The sequence below is a fragment of the Sciurus carolinensis genome, chromosome 8 (genome assembly GCF_902686445.1).
Source record: "Sciurus carolinensis chromosome 8, mSciCar1.2, whole genome shotgun sequence".
Classification (NCBI taxonomy): domain Eukaryota; kingdom Metazoa; phylum Chordata; class Mammalia; order Rodentia; family Sciuridae; genus Sciurus; species Sciurus carolinensis.
In genome coordinates this window covers 24,652,213-24,665,349 of record NC_062220.1, presented here as the reverse complement: position 1 = coordinate 24,665,349, position 13,137 = coordinate 24,652,213, and the positions used below count along the sequence as shown (strand labels likewise).

Here is a 13,137-nt window from a genome sequence, read left to right as displayed (position 1 = left end):
GAAGAAAATTTTATAGGCCACCATGACTACTTCAGTGTATCATGAGCTTTTTGAATATACTTCATGGGTTATAATATAACCTATAGACTCTTAGAAGGTATGAATTTTGAATAAAATAAATAGGCCTAACTTTAGTTGACTCATTTAATGTAAAACTCATATATATGCTTATTTATAGGTATATGTATATTCAGATTATAAGTTTGAGACTATTTGAAAGTTTAAATTGTTGCCTTAGAATAGTGATACATGATTTTTAAGACTGTACTTAAAGTTACTCCTTGTATAATTAAAAAGGGAAATAACGACTGGGGATTTAGCTCAGTGATAGAGCACTTGCCTAGCATGCGCAAGGCCCTGGAATCAATCCCTAGCACCATTAAAAAAGCTGGTAGGGGTGGGAGTAAGGTAAAATTAATATGAAATTTGAATTTTTACATTTAAGGTCTTAAAATTTAATGTTAGGACAAGGATTTTCTTCACATGACTTGTAAATAAAGACTTTATCCCTAAGTTGTATTTTGCCTCTAAAAACACATTCTTCGTTTCTCAATGTCCACTAATGGGATAAAACTTGTCATGTCTCATGCTCTCATGCCCACTTCCTCTACACATTTTTAGGATTTGGTATGAAACCAACAATACATATTGTAACATCTCATTATTGTATATTCTTCCTGACTTTCCTTATCCCCAGGCTATACCAACTGTCCAAAGCTGGGAAGCTCTGTGTTCCAGCCATGAATGTCAATGACTCAGTCACCAAACAGAAATTTGACAACCTCTACTGTTGCCGTGAATCAATTCTTGATGGGTAATGTTTATTACCTTTGAGATGAATTTGAGTATTGAGTTAGGTTTCTAATTTCTTTTTGACTTTGGTTATTTCTAGAAATGATTCATATGGCACCTCTGGATCTGTCACCACATCACACCCAATATTTTATAACCCAGAGCTACATTGGTACCACTATTATAAGAAAATCTATTTCACTTAAGCAATGAGACTAGTTCTTATCTGTTAATAGGCAGAATTCTTACTTTGTGACCCTATCAGACCTGTGAATCATTAACTAAAGTCAGTATAAACAAACAAATATTTTTGATAGTTTAGAAAACAGTTCCTGGTCATCCTATTCCAGGTCATATCTCATGCTCTGTCATATAATTGTTAAATTCTAACTATCGTGTAATCCTATGGCCATTTGGAAACTTGTGGTGAACAGACGGTTTCCCAGAATTTCTAACTTTTCAGATCTGTAGGTACTGTAAGTCTGACAAAATCTACTCATTATATACCAAATTCTGTGTTCTTCTAATACTGTTTGTTTCTACACTTGTGTTCTGACATTCATTCATTGTTGCTAGGAAGATCCTACTTGTCAATCAGCTCTGTTACTATAATAAATAACTGAGACAATCAGCTTAGAAAGGATTTATTTTGGTTTGCAGTTTTAGAGGTTTCAGTCCCTGGTCAGTTGACCCTGATGCTTTTGAACCTGTGGTGAAGGAGCACATTCTGGCAGGAGAAGTGTGGTGAAGCAAAGCTGCTCGCTTCACAGCCAGGACATGGAAAGAGAAGAAGAGGAAGGGGATGGGGTCCCACTTTCTTTTTCAAGGATATGCCCACAATGACGGAAGACCTCCCACTAGGCCCCACCTCTTAGTTTCCATTACCTCTTAATAGCACCAATCTGGGGACCAAGTCTTTAACACCTGGGCTCTAGGGTATATTCCAGATCCAAACTATAGTACTCCGTAATTTCCTAAGTGAAGCCATTAAGATGGTTGAGAATATTGCCAAGTCAGATGGTTTCCATCATGTGAATGTTAATAGAAAAATGAAGAAAGGTTCTATGAACCACATTGATAACTAGTTTGAATCTCAGGGCATTGGAGCTACAATGAACACTGTTATTTGTTTATTTAATAGTACTGGAGATTGAACCCAAGGTCACTCTACTGTTGAGCTCTTCCCTATCCTATTTTATTTTATTTTGAGACAGGGGTCTCACTAAGTTGCTGAGTTCGGCCTTGAACTTAAAATACTCCTGCCTCAGCCTCCCAAGTAACTGGAATTATAGGCATATACTATTGTGGCTGGCTCTGTTGTTTATTTATTAACTTTAATTCCTTGGACTTGTTACTTAATTCCTCTGTACATATTTCCTTATCTGTGAAATGGTGACAGTAAGACCTACCTCACACAATTATTGTGAGGATTAAATGAGAAGTTTACTCCACGCTTTCTCCCTTGCCCTTCTTTCTAGGACTCTGTACAATAAGTTCTAGGGTTGAATTAGACCTTAAGGGAAGCTTTTTGCTTTGAAATTTTTTTGATTTGGGGGCTATCCAGTACAAATTCCAACTATTGTTAATTATAGGATCAATAGTATTATCTGATAGATTGAACAGTTCAGTAGATTTTTAGTCCATTAGTTTGTTATAGTTCTGCACCTAGTTCTGTGCAGATAAAGGGTTATTATGAATACCTTGAACCTGATCAAATCAGGGTATTTTCCTTAAACCATTTGTTTATCCACACAACTAAATGTCTTTTTGACTTTTCAAGTCCTAAATCTGTGAACCTAAAATCAACCTATGCTAGTTTCAGTAAAAGATTCATAAAGATACCTGCACCAGTTCATAAAAATGAACAGAATCCTTCCCAATCAGGGTTTACCATGTAGGTAAGAAAGATTCTTTAAAGTCAGAAATGTATGAAGCGAGAAAGCTAGAAGCAGTGGAGCAGGAGTAAGGCTAGATTCCACAGCAAAGAAACAGGAAAACATCAACTATTCTCTAGAAACTCTCTGAGCTCTAAGAGATTGTTGGAACCTGCCAATGGTGAAAAACTTTCCAACTGGGTCAAGAACAGTTGTTCCTCTCAGCCGAGCTGAGAGCCAAAGAAATGAAAGGAGAGGTAAACTGTGCTCCAGGGAGAGGTGCAACGGAAAGGGGAAAACACTCACTCCTGCAGAGCGTCTGTGAGAATGGTGTTGGTGACTGCCCTGGGCTGGTTCCCCACCACACTGAGGGAAGTCCTACTGTCTCAGGCTGTGGTGCAGATGCAGCAAGGGCAGCCTTCTAGAGACTGAGGTTCCACCTGGTAGGAAACCAAGGATGTCCTAGTGCTTCAGAGGTCACGCTTTCCAGGTAGGATTTTTAGATCACATAAGAGCTCCTCTAGAGACCCTGGAGCTAGAATTAGAGAGAAATAGAAACTTGGCATGATTCTAATACAACACCAGACATCTTACTGGCCCCAGCCCTCAAAAATCATTTCTTGGGAGTGCTGGGGTTGTAGCTCAGTAGCAGAGCACTTGCCTAGCATGTGTAAGGCACTGGATTCTTAGCACTACATACAAATAAATAAAAACAAAAGTAGTGTGTCTATGTGCAACTAAAGAATTTCTTTTAAATCCTTTCTTGACTGAGACCTCTTCCATTTTTTATCAATGAACCTTGAGGCAGATGTGGATCCTAAAATCACAGAGAAATCGCTGCCTAACTGGAATTCCTCTACATAAGTAACCTAGCTGTTGTTTGCAAAGCAGTAGTGTTGATGACATTTCCATTCCTCCACAGCCCTCTGTAGTCAAAACGAGAGAGTATCTTCCTTGGGAAGAAGGAGAAAAGGCTTGAGGAAGGTGGAGGGTAGCCAAAGCAAAGGAGGCCCAGAAATATGATCTTTTGATTGTCCTTGCTGTGCTAACCATTCCAGAACTACTCCCCTAAGTCACAACTTATAAGTATAGAGTAACCCTGCCAGACTTATCTCTTCACTCAAAAAGAATTGCCTCTGCACTTACTGGTATTTGATGAGCTTAACTTGGATGTGTGCAGTTATATTAGCTGGAGTTGCCAAATCATTGAAAAAGTATTACTACTTTGCCTTTGGAACATTTATAGATTCTATTCAACAGAAGATGTAAGCAGATAGATAAATGAGTAAAAAGACCTACAAATACTTGTAGAAATTGTCTGTTGCAACATAGTCTGCTTTTTAATTTAAAACTTTCTTTTGCCTAGCCCAGGATTCCTAAAGAAAGGAGTCTCATTGCATACCAAGAGGAGCCAGAAATCACTCCTACAAGTTTTTTGAGAAACCCTAGAACCAGGATCAACTTTATAGAGAATCAGAGACAGAGGGAGAACATGTCTGAGAAGGGATCAACCCCCAGAAAACTCACTGACTACTCCTGTGATCAGTGTCAGTGTCAGCTTGTATCAAAGCTGTCCTTCACCCATTGCTCTCACTGGCCATTCTGAAACCACTAACTGTATTACTCATGTACCATTATTATATTTTATATTATCTAAATCAATAAGCTAGAATAATGTTTCCATTAAACCAGAGCTCCTAAATTAAAATTACTTTAATATTTATGTCTTTCCTTTTGTTTCAAAATATTATATATTCAAAATATTATATAATAAGTGTGTATATTGCTATTAATGTTTAAAAGTTATTCTGGTGTAACTGGGCACACACCCGTGATCCCAGCGAGTCGAAAGACTGAGGCAGAATTACAAGCCTCGATAACTTAGTGAGACCCTGTCTCAAAACAAAAAACTGAAAGAACTGGAGATATAACTGAAGAAAAAAAAATTACTATATAACCCTCATCTTCTCTTCTCTACCACTATCAAGAAAAACAGAAAAAAGAAAAAAAACTCTCATATACACAGAATTGGTTGGATGTCAAGGAGTGAGAAAATATGTATTTTAGTCAACCTTTCTTTCTGGTTATTAGTTTCTCTAGGGTAGAAACCAAGCTTTTTATCAAAGTGAAAAACAAATAAACTTACTTAAATGTTTTTTCCCCTAGACTTAAAAGGACAACAGACATGATGTTTGGTGGAAAGCAAGTGGTGGTCTGTGGCTACGGAGAGGTAAAGTTTAACCTTCTACTTCTTATTAGGTGTTAAAAGTGTATTTTGCTGACATATCCTAGAATTATTTCCAATACATATAGACATAGATTATATTCATTTACCACTTTATATGGAGAGAAAAAAAATTAGAGGCCCTCTGGTTAAAGTACAATCTTTCTTTTTCCCTTTGCATTTTTGCCATTTTTTTTAGGTTGATTTTCTGACTTGTTCCAGTACCAATGTTTGTGATGTTCCTTTAGCTTGTGTTGATTATAAATCGTGAGTGTGGGTGTTCTTAAGCAGGTGCCCCCAGAGTTTGTTTATGATCTGCATTTATTTATTTTTCTTGTTTTTCCTCAAGCATGAATCTATTCAGCAAAATTCCATCTGAGGGTGGGAAGGAAGGTACACTTTACCAGAAGCTTTGAGAAACTATTTTCTCACTGACTTTTCTTTTATGTGTGCTCTCTCCCCACTTCAGGTGGGGAAGGGGTGCTGTGCTGCTCTGAAAGCCATGGGCTCCATTGTGTATGTTACTGAGATTGACCCCATCTGTGCCCTGCAAGCCTGGTAAGCATGCAAGGGAGATCTGCTTCCTCCTCCACACTGAAATCTCATAGGAGATACCTCCAAGAAATGGCCTGGGTAGTACCACATCTCACCTTAGAGAAGTCCAGATCCTGAGAAAGGCTGCCAAAAAGTAAGCTCTGACTTTGAAAGGTCAAAGAGCTATGCTCTAATCTTTAGAATTGGAACCAAAGAACAAGTAGCCTTTTATCTTCTCCATATGTAATCGGTACCCCTTTGAGAACAAGGAACAAAATAATTAGCAAGACCAAGGGTATATAACTCAGTGGTAGAGCACGTGCTTATTAGCAAGTGCAAGGCCCAGAGTTCAATTCCCAACACACACACACACACACACACACACACACACACACACACAAAAGAAGGAAGAAGAAGAGAGGGAGAGAGGAAGGAAATAGGCTGGCATCAGATGCTTTCTGATGTGATACACTAAAAGAGCATTCTATGGCATTCTTCCCCAAAATATATTACTTGAACCTAATTGTTTTAGTCAGCTATTTTGCTGTTGTGACTACAAGACCTGACGAGAGGAGGAACTGTTTATTTAAGGGCTCACGGTTTTAGAGGTCTTAGTCCATAGAAGACTGGCTCCATTCCTCAGGTCTTAAGGTGAGACTGAACATCATGGTGGTAGAGGGTGACAGAGGGAAGCAGTTCAAATGGTGATCAGGAAGCAGAGAGAGAGACTCCACTGGCCAGTTATAAATATATATCTCCAAGGCATGCCCCTATTCCCACCTCCTCCAGCCACACCCTACCACTTCAATTACCACTTCAGTTAATTCCATGTAGGGGACTAATTCACTGATTGGGTTAAGACTTTTGCAACCCAATAATTTCTCCTCTGAACCTTCTTGCATTGTTCTCACACGTTAGCTTTTGAGGGACAAATCCAAATTAAGGATAAAATCTACTAACTATGAATGAATAGTTTATGGGAACTTGTTTGTACTCTTATAATTATTAAGTTTCAAATTATACCCCACAGTCTTAACCAGTAATTCTCTAGGGGAAGGTATCCAGGATGAAATAAAGCACGGCATAAAGCCATTTCCCTGTGTCCAACCCCTCCTCATACATCCTAACCCTAAACCCACACGTTTCCCCAACAGAGTTGCTGATGTCCAAGTCTCTAGCACAGGAGGTGAACCCTCACCTTTCTAGTATTCTCATGTTCATTATAAAAACCTGAACATGATAATGATTGCAGTATAGTTTAAATTAGCTTATAGATATGAACTGATACATGAATATTTATTTAGGTGGAAATATTTAGGTCTTATTCTGAAGACAGTCAATCTCACTGAAGTATTTTAAGCAAAGATGTGACAAGTTTCTATTGCATTTAGGGATGTCACTCTGCAAAATGATTTTGAGACATAAGGCTAGAGGTAATGAGATTTGGCCAAGGGTTACTGTAGTAATTAAGACAGGAAGTAATAAGACATGACTTAGGCAAGGCCAGCATGCAGGGAGAGAAGGGAACAGATAGATTCAAGAGACTGAAGGAATTAAGAAAATAGAATCAACCAGATTTGATGACAGTTTCAGTTATGGAGAGTCAGTAGGCTAGGATGTTCTAGTTTATTTTGTTAATTCAGTTTGGTGAACAGTAGTGTTATTGATCAAGATATATAGAGGATGAGTAGATGAGGATGGGAATATGGAGAAGATAATGAATTTATTTTCAAACATAGTAAACTTGAGATTCTTCTGGGACATCTGTGAGGAACTATCCAGTGGACAATTTGATCCTCTGCTGTGAAGCTTTAGAGAAGAGTTAGAGATACATATGTACAAATCAGCTACCTAAAAGTACTCATTTGTAGCCAAGGGCAGGTTATGAATGAGTACTGAAGGAATAATTAAGAGTCTAGGGCAGAACCCAATAGAGTACCAATATTTAAAGGTTAGCTGAGGTTGATAAGAGACAATTAGAAAAGTGGGAGAAAAAAAACAGGAGATAAAAGTATCAAGGAGTGCAAAGAGTATAGAGTTTTAAGAAGATAATAATGTTTAATGTCACAGAAGAAATCAAGTAGTGAAAGGGTGCTTTTGTTTTTAGCATTCAAATGATCATTGATGATCTTGAGAGAGCAGTTTCAGGTGGTAGTAGATTCAGTGTCTAAGTGGCACTTTCTAGAAACTTGATTGGGAACTCATGCTAACCACTGGATTCCTGTTACCAGAATGAAATAAGTTCCAATGATGCAAAGGAACCTTTTATTTCTCTTATGTGTAAGCTAAGGAAATGAGTTGGATTTTTCACTGATAAAAATAGTCCCCCCATCTCAAGAAGTGACACTTTAGGTACCAAAGGAATTTGTTAATAGCTTTTGAGGTTCAATGGCAAAAGGCTGTCCAGCTGCCTCTTTAGGTGCATTAATCATGCTTTATTTCTACAGTATGGATGGATTTCGACTGGTAAAATTGAATGAGGTCATCCGACAAGTGGACATTGTTATTACCTGTACAGGTATGATTATGACATATTAAATGGGGTGGCACTTGGGAATACTTTGATGGAGCAAGTGAAATATGATTGGAAATGTTCTGAAAACCAAACACGAAAGCCAGAGTTATTAGTCCACAAAACCAGTCAATCTTTTTATCACATTCTTCCTGTCTCTTAAGAACTCCTACCAAAGGTATACCATTAGGTCTTCCTTGTAGGAAAGTTTTGGTACACCCTTTATTACTGTTATATTTCCATCCATCCTTAGCTATGTAGGGATACAGCTTAGGATGAGATTCATTTGTAGAGGTGTATTTGGGAAGCCAGATCTTAAATGTATACATTTGATTTTTTGTGTGTGTGTGCTAGGGATTAAACCCAGGTCTTAAGCATGCTGTGCATACATTCTACCATTGAACTGTACCCCCAGTTCCTTAGTTATTTGTTTTACCTCCAAATTGAAGTATTTCTGTAGTCCCTATAATTAAGGCAAAGCTAGAGCAAAATTCTTCATAGTTAGAGAAAATGAGAGAGATTATTGTGTTAATTCCCAACTGAGTAGATTTTTAATTTGAGAGAGGAATATGCACAGAGAGCTATATTCCTTATATTGAGAAGCTTATTTTATAAATCATAGAGACACTGGCTTTCTTTTATAATTCTACTTTAAGAGAGGGAAGGGACTGGGGAGATAGCTCAGTCGGTAGAGTGCTTGCCTTGCAAGCACAAGGCCCTGGGTTCGATCCCCAGCACCCCCCAAAAAAAAAACAAAAGAGAGGGAAACTCAGAATATTTAAGAATAAAGTGTATTTATAGCCTCAAAAAGAGCTGGCACAGGGAAGAGGGACCCCAAAAGATTGGTCTTGCTTTATGTCAATCCTCTGGATCTTTTTTTTTTTAAATACTGTATTAGAAATATAATTTCCATACCATATATTTCATTACTTTAAAGTGTACAGTTTGGGCTAGGGCTCAGAGATTCTGGGTTCAGTCCCTAGCACCAAAATAAACAAAATATATAATTCAGTATTTTCTAACAATTTCACAGGATTGTATAACCATCACCATAATCTAATTTTTTAAGATATTCTTCACAAAGCATAAATTCATCCTTATGTACAATTCAGTAGTTTTTAGTAAAGTTGTACATTGTCCCTATTTTAGTCAGATTGTTGTGTTGCTGTGACCAAAATACCCAATGAGAACAACTTAGAGGAGGAAGTTTATTTGGGGCTCACAGTTTCAGAAGTCTCAGTCCATAGACCACCAGCTTCATTACTCTGAGCCTAAGGTGAGGCAGCATATCATAGGAATGGCCCAGCATATCATAGGGAAGGGCTCAGCAGAGGAAAGCTGCTCAGCTCATAGTAGGATCAGGAAGCAGGAGCGGGACCACAGAGATGATACACCCTTTCAGGGCACACCTACCTCCTCTAGCCATGCCCCACCTGCCTATTTATCACCTGTTTATCACTTGGTCAATCCAATCAAACTAGGATGGACAGATTAGGTTACAGCTCTCATAATCTAATCATTATGCCTGTGGACATTTCTTCATCAACACAGGAGTTTCTGAGCAAATCTCATACGCAAACAATGACATTGCACCTCTGGTCCCCAAAAGCTCATGTCCATATCACAATGCAAATGCATTTAGTACAGCTCTAAGAGTTCCATCATCTCAACAGTTTTAGCATTGCCCAAAAGTTCAAGTTTAAAGTCTCCTCTGAGACTTAAGGTAAACTCTTATCTGTGAGCCCCTATAAAAATAAAAAGCAAGTTACATATATCCAACATACAGTGGCACAGAATAAATATTCTGATTCCAAAAGGGAGGAATAGTGGCACAGAAAGAAAGAATAGGGTCAAAGCAAGACCTCTGCCTCTTTCTAACTTTTTGTATAGCAACCAGGGCATGTGACTGAGATGTTAATTACAAAGGGGTTGGGCAACCCTGCCCCTTTGGCCTTGCTGGCTGCAGTGTACGTGGGCTCTCTTTTAGCCCAGCTTTCTCACAACCAGCAGCTTTTCTTGGTAGACAGTCTATATTACTGGCATCTCTTAATTCCTGGGATCTCCATTCCAACTTTGGCTTCACTTTCACAGCTTCACCCTCTCAAGGGCAGCCTACAGGGACTCCAACCTGCTACACTTCACCTGGAGTCACAGGCCTTCCTTTGAAATCTCAGTGATAACCTCTATGATTCCTTAACATTAACATCCTGCATTCTTGCAGAACCAGCACCACATGGATGATGCCAAAGTCTGCTGCTAACTCGTGCAACCTGGGCCCCCTGGGGGCTGTTTGGCTCAGCATGGTGAAACAACTTTCTAGGGCCCCCTGTGTAAGCAGGGTACCCTGTGATCTCTTCTCAAAGGAATTTTCTCTTCTGTACCCTGGAACTTGCAATGAGTGTGGTCTTCCAAATTCCTGAGGTGCCTTCAAAGCATCTTTTCTGTTATTTCATACAAAGTATTTAACATTTCTCTTCAATAAGCACACTAGAGATCCCAGCTTTACAAGCCTCTTCTGGCCAAACTACAAGTTTTCAAAATCCTTTAACTCTGTTTTTTGCTCCTCATTCTCACATAAACCTGGCTAATAGCTGCCAGAAATATCCATGGCACTAATTGAATACAGTGCTGTCTAAAATTTCCCCCACCATATTAATTAGCCCATGACCTTTAAATTCAGCCTTACACAAAGTAACAGGACATGGGCAAAATGTAACCAAGGTCTTTGTCAGAATATAACATGAGCAACCCGTAGTCCATTTCCCCATAGAGTTCTCATTTCTCTCAGAATCCTCATTAACATCACCATTCTGATCTTCTGAGCTCCCACCAGAATCGCTCATTAAACTCCACTTACAATATTCTAAAATTTTTCCAACTTGCATCTCTAAACTTTTCAAAATTACCACTAATCAGCTCCAAAGGCTTCTGAACTACATGGTCAGACTGGTCACAGCAATGACCCCCACTTCTTAGTACCAATTTCTGTTTTAGTGAGCTTTTCATCACTGTGACCAAAATACCTGACAAGAACAACTTAGAAGAGGAAAAGTTTATTTGGGGCTCACAGTTTTAGAGGTCTCAGTCTATATACTGCCAACTCCATTGCTGTGGTCCCAAGATGAAGCAGCACATCATAGGGAAGGGCCCGGTAGAGAAAAATATCTCAGCTCATGGTGGGGTCTGGAAGCAGAGAAAATGGAGGGGGATAGAACCATAGGGAAGGTGCACCCTTCTAGGGCATACCCTTAGTGACCCACCTCCTCCAGCTAAGCTCCACCTACCTACAGTTATCCCTTGGTCAGTCCATTCAAACAAGGATGGACAGATTAGGTTACAGCTCTCATAATCTATCATTTTAGCTCTGACCATTCTTGCATTAACACAAGAGCTTTTGGGGGGACACCTCCCATCCAAACCACGACAATTCCATTATTTAATTGCAGAATATTTTCCACGTTCCTAAAGGAAACCTTAGCTGGGCATAATGGCACATGCCTGTAATCGTAGCAACTCAGGAGACTGAGGCAGGAGAATCTCAAGTTCAAGGCCACCCTGAGCAACTTAGTGAGACTCTGTCTCAATATAAAAAATAAAAAGGTGTGGGGATGTAGCTCAGTGGTGGAGCAGCCCTGGGTTCAATCTCCAGTACAGAAAATAAAGAGAAAAGAAACCCTACACCATAACCATCACTCCCTGTTCAGTCCTTCACCCTCTTCTAGCCCTGTACAACTACTAATCTTTCTGTCAGGTTCGTTCTCCAGTACAGAAAATAAAGAGAAAAGAAACCCTACACCATAACCATTACTCTCTGTTCAAGCCTTCACCCTTTTCTAACTGTACAACAACTAATCTTTCTGTCTCTATAGATTTGCCTGTCTGGAAATTTCATGTAAATGGAATCATATAATATGTGACCTTTTGTGACTGACTTTTTTTTTTAGCATGTTTTCAAGGTCCATCCATATGATAACATGTATCAGTTCTTCATTCCTTTGTTGTTGAATAATATTCTATTGTTTGGATATACCACATTTTATTTATCCATTCATTAATTTATGTGAACATTTGGGTTGGTTTCACCTTGCACTCATGAATAAATACTGTGAACATCATATACAAGTTTTTATGTGAACATATATTTTTCATTTTCTTAGATGTATACTTAGGAATAGAATAGCTAGGCCATATAGCAGTTCTACTTTTAACATTTTGAGGAATTGCCACACTTTTTTTCAAAGTGACTGAACCATTTTATAGTCCCACCAGCAATGCATGGTGGTTCTGATTTCTCTCTACCCTCACCAGTACTTATTATCGTTTGTCTTTTTATTATTGCCATCCCATTGGGTGTAAAGTGATCTCTTATCATAGGTTGGATTTGTATTGCCCTAATGACTAATTATGTTGAGCATTTTTTTTCACATATTTATGGACTATTTGCATATCTTCTTTGGAGAAATATCTATTCTTATCCTTTGTTTTACATATAGGGTTGTCTTTTGATTTTGAGTTGTGAGTTTCTTACATATTATGGATACAAATCCCTTTTCAGTATATGATTTGCAAGTATTTTGTTTCCTTCTGTGGGTTGTCACTTTCACTTGTTTGTTGGGGAGGGGGCTTGGTTTGTTTATTGTTTTGTTTTCTCTTGTTTGTGATATTGGGTGTCTTTGCACTTTCTTAGTGGTGTCGTTTGCAATACGAAAGTTTTTAATTTTAATTTAAATGTAGTCCAATATACCTGTTTTTTCCTTGATTTCTTGATGTTCTTAAGATGTTATTTCTAATTGATTTATTTGCGTGTTCTTCTAAGTGTTTTATAGTTTTAGTTCTGGCAGGTCTTGATGCATTTGGAGTTAATATTTACATATCATATAAAGTAGGGGCTCAACTTCATTTCTTTTCATATAGATGTCTTCTGGTTTTTAAGGTAACAAGAATGTGGTAACCAGAGAACACTTGGATCGTATGAAGAATAGTTGCATCGTTTGTAACATGGGACATTCCAACACGGAGATTGATGTGGTAAGATCAAGTGGTTTATTATTGGGGCCTTTTTTTTTCTTTTTTCCTTCCCAAGAAACAAACTGGAAGAGCAGGGTCATCAACCATCCTAAACAGAATTGGCAGAGTTGTCCACAGCTGTTCACTTTCTCTAACCCTATGTGCTTGTGGATGCTATGAAGATTCTTCATCTT

At 38.4% G+C, this 13,137-nt stretch overlaps 1 protein-coding gene across 10 annotated transcripts in view; it reads left to right on the top strand.

The window, feature by feature from the left end:
• The window catches only part of Ahcyl2 (adenosylhomocysteinase like 2), a 173,907-nt gene that overhangs the window by 150,111 nt on the left and 10,659 nt on the right, over window positions 1–13,137 (top strand). For all 10 annotated transcript variants that reach the window (XM_047560426.1, XM_047560425.1, XM_047560424.1 and 7 more), the window contains 5 exons: window positions 698–814; window positions 4,833–4,896; window positions 5,360–5,448; window positions 7,872–7,942; window positions 12,870–12,964. In XM_047560426.1, the coding sequence (XP_047416382.1) occupies window positions 698–814; window positions 4,833–4,896; window positions 5,360–5,448; window positions 7,872–7,942; window positions 12,870–12,964 (436 nt within the window). The remainder of the gene's footprint in view (window positions 1–697; window positions 815–4,832; window positions 4,897–5,359; window positions 5,449–7,871; window positions 7,943–12,869; window positions 12,965–13,137) is intronic.